Here is a 24,244-nt window from a genome sequence, read left to right on the forward strand (position 1 = left end):
AATGAATGAACGATTTGAAAATAATGAAAAGGATATTAATCTAAAAATAATGATTTAAGAATTTACGAGAGAAGGTTAAACTAATAAATAAAGAAAACATACAAAAGATTGAAAAAGATAAAAATAATAAAGGACAAGAAAGAAAAGGACTAAAGCAAAAAAAATGACTACCAGTAAATTATTTAAGATTTGAATTTGAATATGAAATTAGAGAAAAAACGGTAGCTCGATAGCAATTTAGACTACAAATAATCATGAACAATAGATTAACGTTACCATTTCATTTAGTTTTAAACTGCCTTATATGGCTAGCATTATTTTTGCTAAGTGTTAGTTCATAGCCATTGAGTAGAAGAAAATAAAAATTTTAAATAGAGGAAATTATTCTAAGGTTCGTGCCTAAAGAATGCTATCAGCTATCACTATTTTTTAATAATTATCCATGAATTAACTAAATATTGAGAAAATAGATAAATTCCCATATTTTAAACAAAATTTTTGTAAAAAAAGCTGCTAAACCTTAATGGAAAGATATCGTTGATGAAGACGATGATTAAGAAGAAGTCACCGAAAAGAAGGAACAAGTTGTTGAAAACACCACCTCTGCCATAACAACTGCTACCCAACCTGCTAAGGAAGGTGAAGCCGATAAGAAATACGGTGCTAAGAAGCCCTTCGGTAAGAAGCCTTACAATAAGGGTGCTCCTAAGCGTAAATATAAGGTTGAATATCTTGAAACAAAGTCAGCTGGTATTAAGACTGCTGTAAATAATTTGTTTTAAAAAATATTTCTGAATGATTTCGTTTTTAAGCATGTCTATAGAATAATTATTAATTTTTATTTCTATGTTATATGTAGAAAAACGTCTATGATATGGAATCTAGCTCTGAAGAAGAAGGAGAAGAAGAAGAAACTGCTGAAGGTGTTGAAGCCCAAGAAAAGGTTGAAAAGAAGAAAGTTGAAAAGGTTGAAAGTGAAAAGGAAGAAGAAGAAGAAGAAGTTGAACCTATTAAGGATGAACCCGAAGCTGAAACCAAGAAGGCACCTAAGGAAGGTAAAATAAAATGAATATTTCAAAAATATAATATAGGAAAATAAAATTACTTTTAACCATTCTTTCAAGCATTTAGTTAATTGTGTATTGATTATAAATTTAATTCATCTTTTTTTTATAATTATAGATAAAAAGTCAAAGAAGTAACAATAATTAGAATAATTAAATGCAATTCAAGCTGCTTTGAAGGAAGCTGGATGTAAATAAATTTTATAATTCATATAATAATAGGCATCATTAATTTTCTAATATAAAAAATTCTTAATTTTCCATTCAAATAATCATATAAATTATTTGAGATCAAAGCAACTTATAGCAAAATACTAAACATTAAAATAAATCATTAAAAATCCATTAAACGAATAAGCTATTAGTATTTTTGATTTTTAAAGTTAAATCATACTTTTTATGAGTAAATAAGTACCAATTTATCAAACAAACAAAACATATCTATTAAAAATGCTAAATATTTACTAACTTTAAACTTCTTTAAAATAAATAATTATTTTAAGATGATGCCTTTATTTGTTTAAATGTTAAAATTTATAATGATTAAAAAAATAAAGTACCCCTCCCCGCTGAAAACAAGGAAGAATCTGCTTAATAAGAAGGTGAAAAGAAGAAGAAGAAAAAAAACAAAAACAAGGAAAATGGTGAAAAGAAAGAAGAAAAGACTGAGCAAAAGGTTGAAGAAAAGGTTGAATAAAAGACTGAAGAAAAGACTGCTGAATAAATCCAAATTGATGCTGCTGCTGCTGCCAAGGAAGCCTTATAAAAGAGAGCTCAACAATAATAAGCCCAAAAGAACAAATCTGCCATTGAAATAGCTAAGGCTAAATAAGAAATCTTAAATAGATAAAATAAGGTTAAGAGAGCTCAAGGTAAAAAGAAAGAAGATCTCTGAGGGGCTTTTCAAAGCTTAATTTTAACAAGATAGATAAATCGAAGTGAATGAAATAAAAATATTAATTTAACTAACTATCCATTTATTTGTTCATCTGCTAGTCTATCTATCTACTTACCTACCTACCTATAAATCTTCTCAAACATAAACATAACTCTATTAACTATAACTAAAATATAATTGAAATGATAATGATTCGACCATGAATTTGCTTTTTTGATTACTGATCGATTGATTGTTTTTGATTCTTTGCTTGTAATTTTAGTTAGTTCATTTGACAGCCTGTCTTTTTTTCAGAACCTCTGATAGCATTTAAATCTAGATTATTAATACGTATATCTATTTACAACATGACTAAAGAATATACTATTCTGCAAAATCAACTAATATTTAATTTACATATAAAACAAATGGAAATGGCTTGAATAAAATTATTTTTGAATCAATTTTATCACTGAACCTCAAAGAAAAAAGATAAATGCTTGATTTGATTTGATAAGGCTGTTTGTCATAGCCCAACTAACTACTTACAATTTAATCTCACCATATATAATAAAAACATATCTATCAATTATATAAAGTATATTTAAAATTATAAGTATTTAAACCATATTGCTTGCAATCTAAAGAGCCTTTTCTTGTTCGCATTCATTTTATCATCTATCTATATATAGTTTCATTTTTACTCTATTCATTCATTTATTCCACACTTTTTAAGTTTGAATTTTACTTTCATTTTTTATTATGATTGCTTTAAAAAAGTTTATTTAAAAAAACATCTAAAAAAATTGATAAAAATAAAACATATTATTTAATTTAATTTAAAATAAATGTTAATTTTTTAGTTTAATGTTTTAAAAAATAAAGAAATGTGTGATGTAAATAAATACTAAAAATAAACGTTAAAAAGACACAACAAAATTCTAAAATTAAATTTTTATAGAAAAAGTAAAGTAGATTTAAAATTATTTGGAATTGAATATCGTTAATTCTTAAAATTGTAATAAAATTGAAGTATTTTGTTATATTTGACTATATTGTGTTATTATTTAAAATTATATTTATGGTGTTTCAAACGAATAATTAATTAAGGAGATATGTCTTTTTATTATAGGATATTACAAAGTATTGCGAATTAAGTAGTAATTGAATGAATTAAATAAATAAATTACTTGCATGAATGTATATCTATCTATACATAGAATCTTGAAGAAAAAAGAAAAATTTAGAAAGGTTTTTGCTTTATTTTTTGAAGAATTAAAAATTTATTTGAAGTCAAAATTAGAAGAATGTTTTCAAAGGGTTTATTAACAAAAGTTTTAGGGAAGAATTTATTTAAATAATGCGGTCTTCATAATACTTTAAAGTATGGATTTGCTTTCCCAACTTAACCTTCAGACTACGCTAATTTGAAGAAGCTGTCATAACTTATGAATGCTAAAGTAAGCTTTCTTACTTTGACCAATGATAAGATCTTTTCTTTGATTAGTTAATTCATCACTATCAAGCAAGTGAGAGATAAGAATAAGCGAAATTAAGGAGGAGATTTTATAAAAATTAAAAAATAATTACAGAAAATTAACTGAACTTTTTAAAATAACATTAAAGTAATTAGATATTAATGAGGAAATCGATTATGATGGTTAAGTTAGATTAATTAATTCCAATAACAAGCAATTAGGTGTCATGCCCTTCGAAGAAGCTTTGTAGGATAAATATTATTATTTTAAATTATTTTTGATGAAAGCATATATTTATTAAGACTTTGAATGAAGCAGAATACTAAATAAAATGAAAAAAACAAATAATTTAATTGAAAATTATAAGTAATCATTTTATTTTAATTATTAAATAGCAATAAAGCCAAAGATATGAATTTAGATATAGTTCTCGTTAATAGCCAATCTAACCCAGTTATTTGCAAAACAGTTAACTATAAAGAAGAAATTTACTCCAAATTTGCTAAAGAAATTATTTCTTAAGAAGCTGAATCACGTAAATAATTAAGAATTAAACGATTTGTTGTATTGATGATAAGTTTAGTTGAAAAAAACAAATTCATATTTTTCTTGTAATTTGTTTGATCTGAAATTAAATTTGATTACTAAATTAAAAGGTAAGGTTGATAGCAAAAAGCCTAAAAAGTAGATCTAGATATCTATTAACATTTCAAATGCAGATATTAGAACAAAGGCATAAATCTGTAGGGATATTTCTAAAAAGAATCCATAGATTAAAGTCTTCATATAAACAAATGATGCCTAAGAAGAGTAAGCCAAAAATATTCTTTACACCGTAATGCTTTGCCGCTTTTTAAATTGAAAATTTTAAATTAACAAATTAATTGTTTTATATTGAAAATAGTTTAAGGATTTAGTAAAAGAAGACTTAGTTAGTGAACATGACTTGATGGTTAGAAGTTTATTAAAAGACGAATTAGATTCTGAAGATTTATTTAACGATAAGAAGGCTACTAAGCAAGTTGAATTGCACTTATAAACTATTGAATTCAATCAAACTTGTATTTAAATATATCTTCAAATATTCTTAAAATAATGTTTTTAAAATAATAATTTTAGAATCAACATACTCTACTGAATTAATTAAAAAGCTTGTTGATTAATATCTTAGAGAACTCAAGTAAATAATTAATTACGTTTGAAGAAAAATATATTTAATTTTTAAATATTTTTATAAAAGCAATCCTAAGAAAGATGATGCAGTCATTGAAGAACTCAAGACGTAATACATAATATGAAGCATTCACATAAAAATAATAATAATCTTAAATTAATATAAATAGATCAAGTAAAACTCTTAAGCAACTCGAAAGATTTGAAAGCAACAGCAAATTGTTGGTTAGTGAATAGTCTCTTGAAGAATAAATTAATGAATTCGCTAAGGATATTAAGGATGAAGAAGAAGATGAAAATATGGATAAATATCTTTCTGCCTTAGAAGAAATTTCAAAAAGATGTAATTAATTCATTCATAAATAATTTATATTAATAAGTTCATTGGGATAATTATATTTGGATGAATGAAATAATGAGTAAGTATTCCAAATAATTGGAAGAAAAATTAATGAAAGTATTGATTATTATAGAATATTGAGATTTTTTTAGACTGAAATTTAAATTGGAATAAAATTTATTGTATTATATAATATAATAAAATAAGAATGCAACTGATCTTATTGGTTTAATTTATTAAATAACATAAAAAATAAGTTCTTACATTTGCTATTTGATTCAAATGATATTAGAATTCATAAATAACTTAAATTTGAAACATCAACTTTATATTCATAGTTTCATAAAAATTTTCAATCCAAATAAAAGCTAATGAATTACAATTTATAAACTCTATTTTTCTATTTATTTTTTATTTAAAATGATGTAGCTGATTATTTTTATAAATTATTTAAATTAATTATTAGAGAAGAGATCAATTCATGATATTTAGGATGAAATCGATAATTTAAGATTTAGACTTTAGACATCAAAAGAATAGGCTTTGGTTCTAAGTTTGTTAGAAAGAGAAGAAAAGCGTCTTCGTGACTACAAGAGAACTTTAAAGCTAGCAAAAGCTGTTAGAAATTGATTACAAAGTTTTTTTAGTGGAATATTTAAAATAATTATCTTCTTAATTTAATATACGCAAACAAAAATAAATATGATATGAATAAAGAAAGATGGTTTAGTTATATTTATTTCTCCTTTTAAGTTTATACTGTTAAAAAAGTGAGTGAGAATAGTTTAAAGATGATTGATTTAAAACAAATCTTCAAATTAATATTTAATTTTAATTTTGTATATCATTACATGTTTCTTAGTTGAGAAATACATTTCTTTTTCTATCTTAAAATATATTTTAACCAATAATTTTAATTTTACAAAACTTTATTAAACTAACTTTTACCAGCTAGTTAGTTATTTAATTTAAAATAAAAAAAATATAGTACTAACTTCAAATTTCACTTTTGAAACTATATCAAAATATATATTTAATAATTTTGGTACTTGTAGTTTGTTTATTAATAATAAGTGATTCAACTTAGATAAAATAGTATTCTTTAAACTTTTTATAGATGAAAACGCATACATTTATCTTAGAATTAGAATTGTTTTGTATTTAATATTTTTTTAATTGCAAAACATTAAAATGTACCCAAGATTTAAACAGCAAATAGATTCTTTTAAGTGTAATTGCTAATTTAATTCATAAATTTATGCTTAATAAAATGTAATTTTTTTCTTTTTGAGTTAAAAATGAAACTGAATTTTTGAATAAATCTCTCTCTTAAGCGCAGACCTTTGCTACTATGATATAAACTATCAATATTTAAAAACATTGTATATAGAAAGGAATTTATCGCATAGAATTTGAATTTTTTTGCAATAAAGTAAGCAAAAGCCTAATTGTTAATAATCTGTTTCGTTTTTATTAATAAAAATTTCAATTAATTTAATTTTTTTTTTGAAATATTTATTTTTGGAAATTTTTAAGTGAATTGATAAGTGCATTTTTATTTCAGAGTTAGTTAGATTTTTTTTTTGTGGGTGTAAGTTATCAGTTTGATGGCGAAAAGAGAAAGAAAATGATATAAACGAGCATTTAGTTAGAGAAAAATCATTTTAAAAAAATACATGTTAAGTATAAAAAATCATATATACGTAGGGTGCATTTTATATTTTATATTATTGCTTTATATGAATTAATAAATTGCTAGATGGTGCAAATAAATGATTAATTCTGCTATTAATTGATTTAGAAATTTATTTTATTAGTTGTTAGTCAGTCAGTTCGAAAACTAAATTATTAGTATGTATGAATGTCGGCAGCTTAGATCAACCAGACTTAAATAGCAAAATAGCCACCTAACCCATATAGAAATAAATAAAATGCTTAGTTTCGTGAGTGACGTAAGAACCGAAGTTTCTTCCGACAATACAATGCCAAGTAGGATTGTACTTCTTGTCGAATTCCTTTTTGATGAAAGCGGCAATATCTTTTTCAATATTAAATTTTTCCAAAGCTTGATTGGCGCAATCGATGGCATCTTATGACATTTCTTCTGCCATATCTGCATTCTTAATAACTGCTTTTCTGTCAGCTTAAGCCATTTCTAAATATTATTTTTTATTAATTTGTTTTACTTTTTAAGACGGAAGTTTTCTTTTTCTTCTTTTTAATTATTATATTTAAATTATTACTTATTCACAACTCGTTCATTATATGTAGCAACATCAGCTCTCACACTATTTCCTTTTCTTTCATATATATATATATATATATATAGACTGGTATACTAATTATTGGCTGAATAAATCAATGAACAAATCACCGACTCCTTTTTATCAATCAAATCAAATTTCTTTATTTTCAAAAATTTAATTGCATTTTTCATTTCTTTTTTCTCTTGATTTCTATTTTTCTTTTTTCTTTTTTATTAATATTATTTTAAGTCAGTCCTCACCTTCATTCATTTTTCTTTATTTCATATGCTTTTTCGCATAAAATACCATAGAGTGAATGACTCTAATTATTTACATTAATATATCTTTTTTTTATTTATTGATAATTTACATTTATTGTAGTAAAATAAAATTAGATATTTGTGAAAAAGATTTGCTTTAATTTTTCATTTTTATATTATTGACATTAATTTATAAAATTGTGATAGAATTTTTTCTTATTTTTTTAATTTTAATTAGTAAAACTCATCAATTTACAAATAAATTTATTTGAGAAATTTTGATGTGAATTAATTTTAAAAAAAAGTTGAAAAAATCTAATAAAAATTGATCAAATATATGCAAACTAATAAATTAAATTGATTGATTTAAAAGCTTATAAATTGAATATAAAATAAATATGTATTAACGAATTCAATTAAAAGATTTAAATTTCAACTTTTGATAAGCACCAAGAAGATGCAGCTAGTTATTAGCTAACACATTCATGATTTTTTATAAATTTAAATATATTTAAAATAAGTTTAAATTATTATCTTTTATTGTATATAATTTTATATCTTTATAAAGTATTCTTGCTTCTAAATATATCTATTTTATTTTTCCAGATATAAATCACGTTTAACACTAAAAGATTGAATTAATGTTATAATTATTTCAATAAAAATATCATTATTATTATTTTATCTAAAGCATACTTTTTAAAAAAAGTGTTGTGATTTTAAAAGAGCTTAAGATCATTTAGTAAGATTTGTCAAGTTTGGAGGAAGGACTTTTGTATATTTTGTATATTCTTCTACAGAATTGTAATATTCCATGTCTCTTATTTTCAATTGACCTTTTTCTATTTACAATCTTCTCGATAATCTATTTATTAAAATAAAAGTGATAAATATAATTTTAGATAAAAAACTATTCATTGATATATATATTTTTATTTTAAATGCAACAACTAAAAAAATTAAAATTGAATAATAAAAAATAAATTTTGATAACATTTTACTCTTTAAAGAACTCATTTAGTTAGTCCTAATCTATGAAAGCGTTACTCATTTTAATTTTTATTGAATAGTCTATTAACTCTTAGAAACCAACAATAATTTTACTAAGGAAATTATTGGGTTTATTGTATAGAATAATTTATACACAATTATACTCTTTGATTTGAAGAATTATAATTTTATATCTTATATCGTTTAATTTACTAATTAAGAATTAAAAAAATAATTAAAAAAAATTTTTAAAGTAATTTATTTACATGTATTTTTAAAAAATAATGTTGTCTTTTGAGATGTTTTGTCCTCCAAAAGCAGCATATGATTATGTTGTATTAACTGTTTGGAAAGATGCTTGACTGAAATTGTCATCCATTTTAGATTCATCTTAATAAATTTAATTAATATTTTAAATAGAATGTTCTTAGCTTTTTATATTTTAATGTATGCTATTTCCTCTACTGCTGGGTCTTTCTAATTAATGCATGCTATTATTAGTAGAATTTACCGTTGATGTAGTTCTCTTTCTAAATTATTTGAATAGCACCTCAGATTATTTTTTGCAAAATTCGGATTCCTTTGTCCTATTTAATGGGATTAAAATATAAGCTTTTATTAGAAATGAAATAAAATTCTTACTTTTATAATTTAGAAAGGAGTTCTCCATAGTAATTATATGAAATACTCAAAAAATAAAGTAATTTTTATCTTTAAGTAACTTCATTGTCTCTGAAATCCTTCTCATTCTTATTATACAGCATTCTATAAGTATAAAAATAATTTTTCAAAATATTTTTCTGTTTCAATTTATTAATATTTAAAAATAATAACTTAGATTATTTTTTTAAGAATTTAATTATTTATTTCTTAAATTTTTTACTTATAAATAATTTTGTTTGTAAAAATAATTTCTCTGTATGGGTTAAATATTAATCTATGCTTTTAATTATTCTAAAATGTTAGAAAATCTCTTTTGTAAAAGTATTTTTATTTTTAGTAAAGAAGAAATTAGTAAAAATAATATTTTGTTGCAATTAATATTGGAATATTTATGATAAAATCATTGAACAATAACCTCACAGAATATATTCTAAAATATTTTATTCAAAAAATAAATGTAAAAATTAGAATATTCAAATTTTTTTGTATTATCATACAAACAATATTCTGAATTAACTAGTTTTGAATAATTTGTTTAAATTGATGTTTATTTCAATATTAAATTATTTGCATGGTAAAATTTTATAATCTGCAATTTATTGTTAATTTTATGACAATATAACATCCAATAGTTTTAATTAATTAGAAGCTTTGATTAATAGAATTATAATTTTGTAAATATTTTCTGTTTATCATCAACCCTTTAATTAAACTAACATCTTATATTGTCAATCAAATTAGTAAATACAATCAATTAATAGATACTTAATTTCCAATAGTTCAAATTAAATGTGAACAATATTTTAATGTTAGCTACTTTTATATAGACTTTACTCATTTTGAAAGTAATTTTATTGGTATTCTTATCATTTTCATAGATTAAAGTATACTTTAAATGTCTTCAAAGTTAAAAAAACAAAAATACTTACTCAATTAAGCATAGCACAAATGAACTTGATTCTACTAAATTGTCACTATCTGCGTATTCCTTAGATATTTTTTCTATATTTTCCAACATCAGTATTGCTTTATTTAATAATTTGCTGGCCTCTTCATAATTTTCTTTGTTTTTATAGCAAAAAGCAATATTCAAAAATAAAATTGATAATTGAAAGTGGTGCTAATAACTATTTAAAAATTTTAATCTCCCTTCTAAAGCTTTAGAATAGCAGTTCAAAGCGACATCAACCTTACCTCTAAGCATATAAATAGTTCCTAAGTAAAAAAAATAAATATTAATCTAAAATATATAAATTATTTTTTCATTTTTAGTAATTATTTATAAGATAGAATTTGAAAAATATTGTTAATTTTTAATACCTTAGTTGTTAAAACAGCTTACAATGTTACTTAAGATGCTTGAGGAAAAATCATAAGCGCTCAAATATTTTTATGGCAATTTTTTTACTACTAACTCAGTTGGTAATTTGCTTATTTTTGTAGTATCTATTTCTAGTATTTATTGAGCTAATGATTAATTTATGCTTTTTAAAGGAAAATTTTAGTCATCATACATCTCCATTTGCTTCAATAAAGGCAGTAAAACCTTTTCAAGTTTCCTATAAACAAAGAAGCTGTTTTTAAACTCTGTAGCTTTTATTAATTAAGAGCAAAATTGCTTGTTTCTTTCTAAAAATATTTAAACAACTTATTAGTAATTTAGCGGATTTTCTCCCTCTTTTATTAATCCTTAAATATGTTCGCAATCATTGTCAAGTTTAATAATATCATTTTAGAATTACTAATTTGTTCCCTTTTATATAGCTGAAGAACTTGTTGAATTCCTATCACTAAAATCCATCAACTTAGAGTAATTTATCTATCTTAATATACCTATATACTCTTGTTTTTCCTTTATTTAATTTTTAAAAGCACCCTTTTTATTTACTTTTTTTGATTTTAAGTAAGCCTTTTAATATTCTTAATAGTTTAAAAGATAACAATTATTCAACTTTTCAATTTTATATTTAACAAGTTTCAAGTAAATCAAAAAACCAAATAACCAAACAATCAAATAAATTCTTAGATAAGCAAACACACCTTCGTTGATTAACTAGAAAAACTGTTTTACTATAATACGTTCCCTCATTCATTCATTCATGCATACTAATCGAATTAAATTTATATACAACATTTCTTAGCTATCTCATTTATTATTATTGATAGGTAAATATACATTTAACTAAAAAAAATTAAATTTTCCATTCTAAATATATGAAGATAATATTATAAAGGAATTTTTTATCATTTCTATCATATTTAATTCAGTTAAAACTCATTTATAAATAAAAAATTGAATTATATTAAAAAATCATTAAAAACAATAATAATACATAAATTTTGACAAATTTAATAGTTTGTATTTTTAAATTAATTTTATTGTAAAAAAATTTTGTTAACTGATTCCTCAAAAGCTTTAATTAAATATACAAATTATTCTTTTATCTAATAATTATTACATAAATTATTTATTTTCAATTAAAATTATAATTTTAATGCAAACATTAATAGATATTTTACAAAACTAAAAAAATTTTTTAAATAAATTGTTTAAAATTCTTAAAATTAAATAAAGAAAAGATCATTAAAATTTTCTAAATAATAAGTTTTAAATTAATAAAATTTTGATGTTAAGTAACTTAAATTTATCTCAATCAATTAAATAGATAAGTTTTTATCTTTATTTATTTAAATTTATAACTAAAATATAATTAATTTTGCTTTATTTGTTAGAATATATGCAAAAAATACATTTAATAAAGTTAATTATAAATTTATGATAAATAATAATATTACAATAATAAAACTTCATTAAATAAATTTTTACATCTCTTAATATAACTTATAAAATTATTCTGTAATTTTTAATATAACTTTTGATCAAAATTATCAAAAAAATACTAATATTAAAATAATAATTATTAACTTTAGCTAAAGTATTTATTTTTAAGTCTGAAATCAAAATATTGAATTAAATTAAATATTCTAACTAATATTAATATTAAATAATATTAATTTACTCATCTTTAAAGTAATCTATTGAAGTATTCATAAATTTACTTGCAAATTTAGTTATTGTTTAAATTTCAAATATTTATTTTATTTCTCATTTTATTAAAATCTAAATTAGGTTTAAAAATTTTTTATAAAGCTAAAATTGTTTAAAATACTTAAAGATAAAATATGCTTTTATTTTAAAGCAACAAAAGCTTTTAACTAAATCTCTTGAGAAAATACCTGACTACTTGTTTATCTGAGATAGAATATTGTATCATTAAATTTCATATTAGACCTTACAATTTTTTTGTAGATGACTTTCAAAAATTTTTGTTTTTATATAATAATAGTTTTTAATTTTTAAATTAGTGTAAACAATTTTAGTTGATAGTAGATTTTAGAAAATTTTAATGTTATCGTATATAAATATCTTTTTTTGTAATATTTATCTAATCTGTAACCATTATCAATAAATTATTTGATTTGAATCTAAAAATTTTGATTATTATAGAAAATTTAATTTATCTTACAATTTAGGTAATAGTTAATATTCTTTACCTTAAAATAAAGGTGGAATAGATAAAAAATGTATTTATTTATATTTATATTGATTTAGTAATAGTCAAAATTTATCACAAGTGAATTCACTATTAGAAATATTGTTATGAAAATTGTAACAATTCGAGAATACTATTAAAATTAATATCTGAAATTTGGTAAGAATCAACAAAATTGACTTTTCTTAAAATATTAAATTTTCTGGTTAAAGTATCCTTGTCAATAATCAAGAAAACATCTTATTATTAGTGATAAAAGTTCAAAAAAAATAAAAAATTTAATATAAAAATATTTGTATTAATTAATTCATTTCTAATCATTTTTTTATTCAATCTTCTCTAATATTAGTAATTAATAAATAATAATTTGTATTTTTAGAGCAAAATAAGTAATTGTAACAAGTAAGCAAATTGCTCAGGATTGAGTAAAAACTAATTATTAAATAAGTTAGTGAGATATTAAGAAGAATAATAAATTTTAGAATGAAAGTATTTTGGGATTAATATTTAGGAATTTTTTCTTTATTTTTTCATTATTTTTAAACTGTTTTATAACCAAAATATTTTTATGACTTGTATTTACTTATCAATTTTTCTTTCAATTTTAACATAACATAATGAAAAATATATATTCAATTAAAAAATAAATATTTGATTGATTATTTTAAGGCCTTTAAAGAGCTTATTAGCATAAAAAAAGTTTTTAAATAACAATAAAATATAAAAATAAAATTAATTTTTTTAATAATTGCGGAACAGTAACTTTATTGTAGATATTTAGACTTACTAATTCATTTATTTTTTAGAGTTTAAATTCATTCAATTTTTTAACATAACTAATCTTTTTTTTATAGCCTCTCAATATCAAAGGATAGGATAGAAATTCTACAGTATATTGCATAGATTAAAAAATAAATAAAAAATTAAAATGTTCAAAATATAAGATAGCTAGGATAAATTAGGATAAACAAATAAGAAATATTCAGTAAATGGTAAATATAGAAACACAATTTAAGATTTAAATTCAATAATTAGACATTTTTGTTTTAATTTTATTAGTTAAAAAATTTATTTTGAAATAAATCTGATTGAAATCCTCTAAACTGATTGCTCAAGTACACTAATTGTATATTTGATGATTGGATTATTATATTATGTGTAATTGGTTTTTTATGAATTGGTTAATTAAGTTTAAGAGTTTTAATTAATTAAAAGTTAAGTAGATAGATAGATAGAAATATGTTTGTTTTTATTTTAGATGAATGAATTTGTTTGTTTCATTATCATTAAATAAATAAATAAAATCTTACTTACTTATTAATTTGAATATAATAAATAGATAGGATTTGTTATTATTATTGTGAATAAAGATTTTATATCATCTTTGAAGATAGTCTGTCAATTAATTAATAGTTTATATAAATATGTTCATATAATGCTTTTTATTTGTTTTTAATTCTTATTTATCCCTAGTTAGTGATAGTATTTTTATTGATTTTAAAATAGAAATTTGATTTAAGTACTAATTATATTTTTCTTTAAATTTCAGCATAGCGTTTTAATATTGATAAAAATGAGTTTATTTGGTAAGTTGATTGATTTATATATTTTTATATTATAATAACTAATTTATGGTAATGAGAGGTTATCATTCTATTTGTTGCTCTTCATCTAGAGTGAGACGGGTAGATATAGAGTTAAGATTTTATTAGCTTTATAAGATATCATCAGGTTACTTTTATTTATTTAAGCTGTTTGTCATGCATTTAGCGAAACTATTATCTGATGAACTAAAGTTGGTATTGAAATGTTAATTATTTATATTTTTATTGTTGCTCCTTAAGCTAGTGAGATTAGGACTCTAAATGTGTGAATGGTATGATGCTTAGTGAAGTTGACCAGAGTTATTCATATTATTTTAAGTGTTTAAACTATTAAAATGAGTATTGTTGCTATTGTAAAGATTATTACTATTATAGTTACTATTTATAGGAGTGCAGGTTGATACATTAGAAATAGTATCACCTTTGAGCTCTAAATCATTCAATTATGCAAAGGAAGAAAAGATGCCTGAATCAAAATTGCAGTTGCTCTTATGGAAATAGAAGCAATCGCTACAAGACTAGGGCTTTTCCATTTCTTCTTACTTATTTTTTTCATTTTTATCAACAAAAATATTAAGCAAAAAGTCATTGTCTTTGTTGTTCTAAATATCTTAATCTAGATGTTTGCTATTAGCTCTATTACTTTTTATTTCTTGCTCTATTGAGATGTTGTGATCATTGTCTTAAAAGCTATTATCAGAGATATTGTTAAGAATTTAAGATTCACCATCAAATTATTTTTGCTAGTTCATAGATAAATCGCACTCTAAAGACATTTTGCGAATTTTGATGTCTTAAGAGGAACCATTAGGAAAATTAAAGTCTTCAGAGAGATTATCATCGTGTTGTTCTACAAATTCATTAATTTCTTTTACTATTTGCTCAAGCTATTCTAATGAGGAAGAAATAAAAGGCGCAAGTAATTTTATAATAGCTTTAATATTCTCGTCCTCATATTTACTATTTATGAGAGGAGAAGTTTGTATAAATTTGAGAGTAATGAAAAGTATTTCTGAAGAATTCAGACTTATAATATTATCGTAAGCTGGTTGATATTTAAAAAATAGTTAGTTATTAAAAAAATCAAAATAAAAAATTTTGTGGTAAATTGAATTCCTTTGCTCTTTTATTTTAAGTAACAGGTTGTAAATATATTTTTTTGATTACAATCTTACTAATCATAATACTTGTTACTTTATTTGTGTTTGATTTTGAATAAGCTAATAAATTTATTAAAATATATCTATAAGCATAGTTTTAATCAGTTTTTTTATTTTAGATGCAAATTAATTATAAAATTTATTTAACGTATCAAATTGAATTAATAGATTGTATCTTTAGATATTTAGCTGGTTAGAGCTTCAAAAAATGTGTTTTTATTTATTAAATAAAATTTTTTACTTTAATAAACGAAAAGTGATGCAGTTTTGTAGTCTTCTTCGTCAATCTAAATCTTAAAAGCTGGTAAAAGAATAGATGGAGTAATTATAAAATTAAGATTTGGCAAGGAATTCATCTAATCCTTTATCTAAGTTTCTATTTCTTCATTAGAATAGGCATTTTTACACATATAATTTAGATAATCGACAGTTATTTCTTCATTTTCTATTTCCTAATATTTAAAAGTAAAATATGTCATTAAGATCAAATCTATTTCAAATAATTTGATTTAATTTGACTGAAAAGAAGATATTCATTCCATTAAATTTATAAAAAAATTTATATTTATTTATGTTTATGTATCTTCTTTCTCCCACACATGAGAAATTCCGATTAAGCATTTATTCAAGCTGTAATGAATATTTCAAAATTAAGAAATCAAATATAAATGAAAAAAGAAATTCCTTCCCTCCAACCGAAGTAAGGGTTATAGAATTATATTGAATTAATTTTCTCTTAAAAAGTAGTTATAAATTCTTGGATACTTTTAAGAGGTATGTTTACTATCTTTGTAAATCCATATTTTCATCCACTGTCTTAACCAGTTTTAATTTTAAACTTTATCAAATGCTTGAATAAAAATTTAACTAAAAATCCAAAATTATATGCTTTAATTTGTAAGATAAATCTGATAAATCTTAACTCTATTTTAATATCTTTTTTCAAGCATTTTGGCATAAAGAAATAAAATAAAATCATATTAAATGTTTAAATTTTATTTTAAAATTATAAATGAAGGGTATCTCAGAATCAAAAATAAGCCATTTGATATTTATTTAGCATTTATAAATGAATCTTTATTAAATTTTAACAAAAATATGAATCGGAATTAAAGAAAAAATACTTAGGATTCAACCAAAGAATAGCGTTATTTGTAAAATGGGAAAAAATAAAAGAGTGTTTTTTAAATGCGATGCAAGTTATTGATTGATTGCTAAAGGTAATGACAATATCTAAAATATTTGGTATTTATAATAATAAAATTTTGAAAACCTTGTTCCATTAGGGTGGGAAGTTGATTGAATTTGATAAGCAATCAATTAAAATTAATTTTTAATGTTGGATTTTGATTTAAAATTTCTACTATAATAATTATAAGATGAATATTTGATTTATCAAATCCAACTTTACCAAAGAAATCAAATTATTAGTAAGTAATCTAATAACAAAAAGGAAATATTAAATAAATTTTTTGAATTTTTCAATTAATTTATTTAATCTTTGTTAAATAAAAAATTGCTACCTTAATGACTAAATAAAGGGAGCTCAAAGCTAGCTTTTATAACTCTTGTTTAGGAATAGAATTCTAATTTTTCACCCAATGTAATTCAAAAATGAAGACGAATATTTCGATCGACCTTAAGGATAGCTCAATTTTCTCCATTACCTGATGATTTCAATAGTAAAAAAATATGTATTAATCCTGTAAAAGTAAAGGATAAATTTGAAAAATAATTGAATGTTTTGTGGTTTAAGATACATTAAAAGTTGAGTAAAATATTTAAGCTCATTTGTTTAATTTCAGTCTCTTAGATACCCCATAAAAATTGTAAAGTAAAATAGAAAAAATAAGAATTAAATAATAATTTTAATGGTAAAAAGAGATAAGAATTATTTAATTCGATAAAATTAAAGTTAATATGTCTATTTTATTCTTTTGATTTACTTTTTTTTCTATCTACTTTCTATGAAAAGTTTACATAAAAAAGTTATAAAAAAAGTTTTTGGTATTTATAATTAATTTCCCTATCCTCGTAAATCAATTGTTTTCGAGTAAAATGTGTTTTTATAAAAATATTGATTACAGCCTTGATCAATCAATTAATAAATAATTAAATAAACAACTCAAAAGCTATTCAATTTATATTGCAAATGTTTCAATTTAAATGCTACTGTAACCACAAAATGAGTGACAAACGTTTCGTATTTTTAGTATATCCATATAAATAATAATAGTAATATTACATCTAAAACCCAATAAAGAATTTTTTCACGAGCGTATAGTAGATTTTATTACAGACCATTACTGAAAGTGCAGTATTAATTTCTGATCTATTTTAATAAAAAATGTGTTTAGATGAGAGTTAAATTATTGTAAAAATTTATCAGGATATGTTCAAATTAATTAAATATAAAACCTCGTAATCCTATTTGATTAAAGTTGTAAGGTCATTGCTTTAAAAGCTGCTGTTGTTTTGATTAGTCTAGTTTTTATTTTCCATATATCAAAGTAAGCTATATGTATTATTAAATAAAAAAATATTCTTGACTCGATATCCCTTGTATAAAAATATGTCTAATTTCTTAGAGTTCAAAGCAAATAAGATCTAGCAATTATTAACTATATTTTATTTTAAATTATTCTGTTGTTGAAGGAATAATTTTAGTTTTTATGTCCAATTTTCAGTAGAAACTTGTTATTTAATCACAAGTAAATGAATGAATGTAATGCGATGTGATATGCTGTGTTGTTTTGTGTTATTAATAAATGAATAAAGAAGAAGGAGTTTGTATTTTTTGTGTTGATTAAATAAATATTTTGATTAAGATAGATATGTATATCCTACTTTTTTGTTTGGTAATCTTTAATCTAAAAAATACTTATTTTATTATCCTCTTTTCTTATTTCTTTTTTAATTAATTTATTATTAAAAAAGCAATTAAGCTGATCAACTCATTTTGCTATGATTTTTAATCATTTACCAATTAATATTTATGGATATTATCTATTTGTTAATTAATGTTAGATCAAAAAGTGAATGATAAATGAATGATAATACTTTTTAATACAAAGGATAATAGACATCTACCTTCTTTTAATGTCATTCATTCTTTGATAGATTGTATCAATCAATCTATCATTAAATTTAATAATAAATAAATCATTCATTCGCTTATATTATTTAAGCAAAGACACTGCTTGATTCGTGAATGCAAGTATATATTAATAGGTAATATTTTATCTATCAAAAATAAGATTAATTTTTCAAACAAGTGACTCACATTATTTTGATTATCTTTTAGTAATCAAAATGTTCATTGTTTAATTTTAAATTTTTTTATCGGATTTCTCCACAAATTTTCCTGTTCTATTAATTGTATCATCAATTAAATACATGAAACAGGAAATATTTATCAAAACCCTCCAATTCTTAGATTTATAAAATGTAAAACAAGCTAAGGCTTTCCTATCTTTTTAAGTTTTATATCATTATTATACTAACTAAAATAAGAGACTATGCTCTCTAATTAAAAATAGATATATATTTAAACTAAAACACAACAGGAAATACAATATGATAAAATTTATCATTTTATATTTTATTTATTTTTTCATAGTAGTGTAAGTAAATCTGCTTATATATTTGCTAAGTGTTTGATAGATAAATTAAAAAAGGACTAATTAAAAATGTATCATGTTTTACTTAATATAAAGAGTTTATAAATTTATAAATCTGATGACTTTACTTATTATTCTGCAAAGATTGAACGAACATAATATTTTCAACATTCAATTATTACTAAAATTATTAGAAAAAAATAAATTAATTTTTAAGTAATTTACTCCTTTCTGATAATCCTCTATCAAATATTACAAATAAAACATCTATTAAATATTTTTTATTAAAAGCAATTTGTAAATTGAGCTTTGAATTACAAGAATGTTAATAAAAATTTATTTTTTATTCATCAATTACTCTCTGATACAAATTGTAAAAATTGTTACGTTATTAATATTTTTTTTAATAGAATAAATACGAAATATGATAAACCGAATTGAATGAAGAATTTATAAAACATTACACGTTAATAATCAAAGAATCAAATATAAACTAAACTAAATATTTAGTATTTATTTTTATTTGTTTTATTTTATTTTATTTAATTAATTAATCAAGCTCTTAATTTCAGAGAACACCACTAAATCTTTTAGGTAAAATATTACTTGGGTGTTTTTTTTCCTTATAATTTCCACAGTCTTAACAGTATTAACTAGATAAACCTTTACAAAGAAGGAATGTGCATTCCTTACATACTCTTCTTTGCCTTTTTTTAATAATTGTATTTCAAAATTAATACTCGAAATTCAATTCATATTAAAATTTTTATAGCTTTCAATGATTTTTTGCTTAAATTTTAAGAGTCTAGATTCTTAAACTAGGTCAATTTTAAGAGTAAACAATTTTCTTTTAAGGATATGCAATTATTCATTTTCGTATTAAGTATATGGCTAAATCAGTTTTCAATTATGATTCAAATTCATTAAGAAAATAGTAAATAATTCTTATTATATCTGATATTTTTGAGAATATTTTGTTAAATTAGATGTTTTGAATTATGACCATTCTTTTTTGACAAATTTCTTTAGTATTGATGTAAATTATAATTTTGCCACAATTTGATTCAATGATTATTCATGCCACATAAATTGCCAAATACAATTAAATTTCAATACATGTTGCTGTGAAAAAATCAATTAATCGATCAATTTTAAAAAGATATTTGTTAGATAAACTGATATGTTTATTCTTGAAAATTTAAAGTAATCTTAACAAATTAATCATAAATATACCCAAAAATTTTCAAATCTAATTAATCACGTGGTCCTCTCACCAAAATGTCTTTTTTGCCTTGTTCTTGATTGATTAAGCTCACCTGTTTTTAACTCAGCTTTTATGGATCAAATCTGTTCAGCTTTTAACTTTTTATTTCCCATAAATATTTATTAAAAACATTTAATTATTATGAAAAATTTTCTGAAATCTTAAAGATAGTATATTAACGAGATTTATAGAAATATTCATAAAATAATCTAAAATGCCTATTTGTATACGGGCAAATATGGTGTTAAAACTAACAACTATCTACAAACATAATTTATTGAGTGAATCTTTAAATTACATTTATATTCAAGTATTGTTGTTTGATTATGTAGTAACATTAAATTTGAGGTAAATTGATAATTTATGCCAATTATTAAGATTCTAAAATATGAAAAACATTGAATTTAAAGTTCAAATATTTTTTAATTAGTATTCAATATCAATTTCTCAAAATAAACTTTAAAATTAAAATAAAAAATCGATGCTGTAAGTTAATTTTGTATAAAATTGTATTAAATTTAAGTCTTTTAAAAATTTTCAAGATACAACTTACACGATTAGAAATGAAATTTTTAAGATAGAAAATAAATTACTTTTTAATTGGATCTCTCAAATTTTAATTAACTTTTGACTTGACTGATTTTACGAGCTGCCTTTATTTTAATTTTTAATTAAGATTGGTTAATAAATAAATAAGTAAAAAATTATAATGTGGTGTCAAGTAAAACAAATATTTAATTAATTTATTTTAATTACTCAAGTTTTTCCTCTTTATAGGTATTTTTGGCTACTTTATCACTACCATAATTATTTTCAACAAATCTCTGATTATTAAGAATCTTGTCTAAATATTCGTTTTCAAACTTCTACTTTATTTGTTCATTAAATTATTTTTCTTGGTATCTTCTTATTTCTTCAGGTACTTCAAATCGCTAATTAATATGTGATGTCTGCTCATTTTATTTGCTGATTGTAATTTTAAATGATTTTTATTTAAATATTATTATAATTCATCACAAATTAAATTGAATAAAATGATAAGAATATGATTTTTTTTATCTTTATTAATACTTTTGAATTAAAAGATTATTTACCATTTAATTTAATTAAATTGTACAATAATTATATTTTTCCATTAAATTAATTCTTCTATTAAAAGTAAATATTTTTTAGTTGGTATAATTTCTTGATTACATAATTTACGAAAAAATGAACAGCCTAAAGCTCTAAAATCCTTTTGAAAAGCAAAATAGATTATTATTATAATTAACTAATAATTAATTAAATTTGATGTGTATATGTAATCTTCCTAATCTGTTTATCATAAATTATAAATTCTGATTGGTTGTTGAAAATATTTAAATTGCTTATTTTTTAACAAGAAATAAGCCATAAATTAATCATCAAATCAAAAAAGTAAAAATCTTCAAAAATTTCTTATTTTGATTGATTAAAGCTTTTGCTAAAAATTTGGTTTCTAAAAATAATAAAATGATGAAAAATTTAATATAAAATTAGTGTAAATATTAAAATTATAATAATATCTTGATTTTTAGATTCATAAATTCATTTATCATGTTATAAATTTGATTAATTGATAAATAAAATATTTTGTTGTTTTATATATTTCAAATAGTAATCACTGATTAATCAAATTTTTAATTTGATTACTAAATTCTAACCATTAAATAATTCCTTTAAAGATATTGATTACTTCTTTTGGAAAATATCTTATTAATTCTTAATTATTTTGAGAGTAACTAAATAATTACTTTGATCGAAAAATCATTAAAAAATATTATCATAGTAGTTAAGTTTAAATAAAATGATTTTTAATCATTTATTAGCTCAATAAAACTTATCAATTAATCATGCTATTTTAAAAAAATTTCTTTAAAAAAAATATGAAATAAGTATTTGAAGCATTTGATATTTTAAATATTAAAACAAATAAAGTTTGTTGATAAATTTTTAATTGATTTTTAGATTTAATTTTTTCCTTTTATCTTTATAAAAATTCAATCTTCAAAAACATTTTTAGGTAGAAACGAGATCAAGAAAATATTTGTAAATAATAAACATCCTTTAAAAATTTTTTTCTTTAAGCAATATAATTTTCTAAAGTTGGTAATTACTGTTTAAATGAAATTATTTATAGTAAATATTTAAATAATATTTTTAATCTAAATACTATTTTTCAAAATTTTTTGAATATATTTCATAAATAATGGATAAAATTAATAATCAAATCCACTTTTAAGAGTTTAGTTTGAAATATTTTGATCTAAATAGTAAATGAAAATTACATTAATTAATTGATTTCTTGTCTGAGTTGATCATTTTCTTAGTTAATTCTATAATTTAGCTTATTATTTGGGTCATAATTATAGTTGTGGTAATTTGAGTTTAGAGCTTGTTATCTATATTGATTTGCTTATTAGTAAAGATCATTAAGCTACTGCTATTCATACTATTTAATAGCTAAGTCATTATGTAAATCTTAATTATTTTTATTTAAATCATACTCAAATACTCTAGGATTTACATTTGTTTATTAATCATACATATTTTATAATTAGTGTTAGTAGTGTATTTAGTTTCTTTCAGTACTTGTAAAAGGATCTTCAGAAGGAGATCCTAATTGCTACTATTAAAACTAATTATTAGACATTTATTTTGTGCTTGGAGGGCTTTAAAGCTAATTTAATTCCTATTTCATATTATCTATTTCATTTTTATAGAATTAATTCTTTTGCTATTCATTAACTATTCTTTCTTACTACCAGTTTTCGATTTCCTATAATGATTATTTCAATTTTTAATCTGCAGCCATTAATTTACTCCCAATTTGCTTATCTTTTTTGGATTCTCCAAGCTCACTTATTTCAAATGATCTAGAATCCATTTCGTTATCCTATCCTGGCTCGTGCTTTTTATTAAAAATGAATTACATCCAAACATATCTTAAAAATATTAAACTTTTTTTCAGCACTATTATGAATTATCAATGAATTTATATTTTTTAATAGTCCTTTAATAAATGATAAAGATAAACGAAATTGATTTAATTTTGAATTACAATAGAAGATTGGTGGTCAAATGAGTATTTATGCTTTGAACTCATGCTAAAAATAATTTTATTGTTAAAATTTAAACAAATTTATTTTAATCACAATCAATGATTATTATTATATATCAGTATCTATTTAAAATTTTCGAATAAAGATTTAATATTTCTAACTAAATACTTGATAATCAATTAACATGATTCTTTGATTTATTTTGTTATGAATGAAATCAAATTATTTGAAATTTCAATATTAAATCTAAATAATAAAATTGATTGTTATCATATATCATGCATATTTCTCAATTCAAAAATTTACTTTCTTAATATATTTAAATAAATAATAATAGTCAAACGATCATATTAAATTCTTTGTTATTCTATTTGAATGCAAATTATTATTTTTATAAACATCTTTTTAACATATTTTATAAAATTATTTATATTAATTTTAGAAAGTATTTAAAAGATTGAATTGCTTTATTAAAATCAAGTAAATATAAAATTTAGAAAAAAATAGCAAAATAAAAAATTTTTTTATGGATAAATAAAAACATGTTGAGGCAATTAGTTAATAAATAGGAATTTTTTATTTTAAAAAATATATCAGAAAATGTTTGTCTTTTTTTTTATAGTTTTTAAGATATTTCATGCGTTTTTTGATTATTAGTTTATAACTTATCAAAATATATTTAAAAAAAGTAAATTATATTTTTGTTAACTTGCTTAAGATAGAAGAGATTTTTAATTAAATTAAATTTATTTGTTGATTATATGATATCTCTTAAAAAAATATTTTTAATATAAATTTAGTTTTATTTTATTTATAAACCTTAGGGTATTTTATGATATTTTGAATTTTTAGAAATATTTTAAACATTAAT

At 20.9% G+C, this 24,244-nt stretch overlaps 6 protein-coding genes across 6 annotated transcripts; 2 read left to right on the forward strand and 4 right to left on the reverse strand. All coding sequences in view use genetic code 6, as the record gives it.

Moving 5' to 3' along the window:
- Positions 1-163: 163 nt before the first annotated feature.
- TTHERM_00649410 (hypothetical protein) lies at positions 164-1,959 on the forward strand (the record flags this gene model as incomplete). The annotated part of the gene is made up of 5 exons (XM_001032335.3): positions 164-173; positions 511-764; positions 860-1,055; positions 1,183-1,254; positions 1,622-1,959. The coding sequence occupies 5 exons, from the start codon at positions 164-166 to the stop codon at positions 1,957-1,959; spliced, it is 870 nt and encodes a 289-aa protein (XP_001032335.2).
- Positions 1,960-3,248: 1,289 nt separating this feature from the next.
- TTHERM_00649420 (translation initiation factor IF-3) lies at positions 3,249-5,562 on the forward strand (the record flags this gene model as incomplete). The annotated part of the gene is made up of 9 exons (XM_001032336.2): positions 3,249-3,401; positions 3,568-3,665; positions 3,815-3,954; positions 4,076-4,254; positions 4,324-4,480; positions 4,539-4,599; positions 4,660-4,701; positions 4,763-4,935; positions 5,399-5,562. 9 exons carry the CDS (start codon positions 3,249-3,251, stop codon positions 5,560-5,562), a joined length of 1,167 nt encoding a protein of 388 aa, XP_001032336.2.
- A 1,247-nt stretch (positions 5,563-6,809) lies between these two features.
- TTHERM_000649439 (cytoplasmic dynein light chain 2) lies at positions 6,810-7,085 on the reverse strand (the record flags this gene model as incomplete). Its single annotated transcript, XM_012797729.1, has 1 exon — positions 6,810-7,085. One exon carries the CDS (start codon positions 7,083-7,085, stop codon positions 6,810-6,812), a length of 276 nt encoding a protein of 91 aa, XP_012653183.1.
- Positions 7,086-8,173: 1,088 nt separating this feature from the next.
- Positions 8,174-10,892, reverse strand: TTHERM_00649440 (tetratricopeptide repeat protein; the record flags this gene model as incomplete). Its single annotated transcript, XM_001032338.2, has 6 exons — positions 8,174-8,303; positions 8,440-8,640; positions 8,695-9,015; positions 9,071-9,193; positions 10,021-10,306; positions 10,412-10,892. 6 exons carry the CDS (start codon positions 10,890-10,892, stop codon positions 8,174-8,176), a joined length of 1,542 nt encoding a protein of 513 aa, XP_001032338.2.
- Positions 10,893-14,293: 3,401 nt separating this feature from the next.
- TTHERM_00649450 (amine-terminal domain cyclin) lies at positions 14,294-17,911 on the reverse strand (the record flags this gene model as incomplete). The annotated part of the gene is made up of 5 exons (XM_001032339.2): positions 14,294-15,294; positions 15,651-15,861; positions 16,933-17,076; positions 17,655-17,741; positions 17,828-17,911. 5 exons carry the CDS (start codon positions 17,909-17,911, stop codon positions 14,294-14,296), a joined length of 1,527 nt encoding a protein of 508 aa, XP_001032339.2.
- A 1,686-nt stretch (positions 17,912-19,597) lies between these two features.
- On the reverse strand, positions 19,598-23,417 carry TTHERM_00649460 (hypothetical protein; the record flags this gene model as incomplete). The annotated part of the gene is made up of 6 exons (XM_001032340.2): positions 19,598-19,736; positions 20,263-20,391; positions 20,887-20,946; positions 21,050-21,259; positions 22,600-23,222; positions 23,373-23,417. 6 exons carry the CDS (start codon positions 23,415-23,417, stop codon positions 19,598-19,600), a joined length of 1,206 nt encoding a protein of 401 aa, XP_001032340.2.
- Between the last annotated feature and the right edge of the window lie 827 nt (positions 23,418-24,244).

The sequence above is a fragment of the Tetrahymena thermophila genome (genome assembly GCF_000189635.1).
Source record: "Tetrahymena thermophila SB210 genomic scaffold scf_8254644, whole genome shotgun sequence".
NCBI lineage: Eukaryota > Ciliophora > Oligohymenophorea > Hymenostomatida > Tetrahymenidae > Tetrahymena > Tetrahymena thermophila.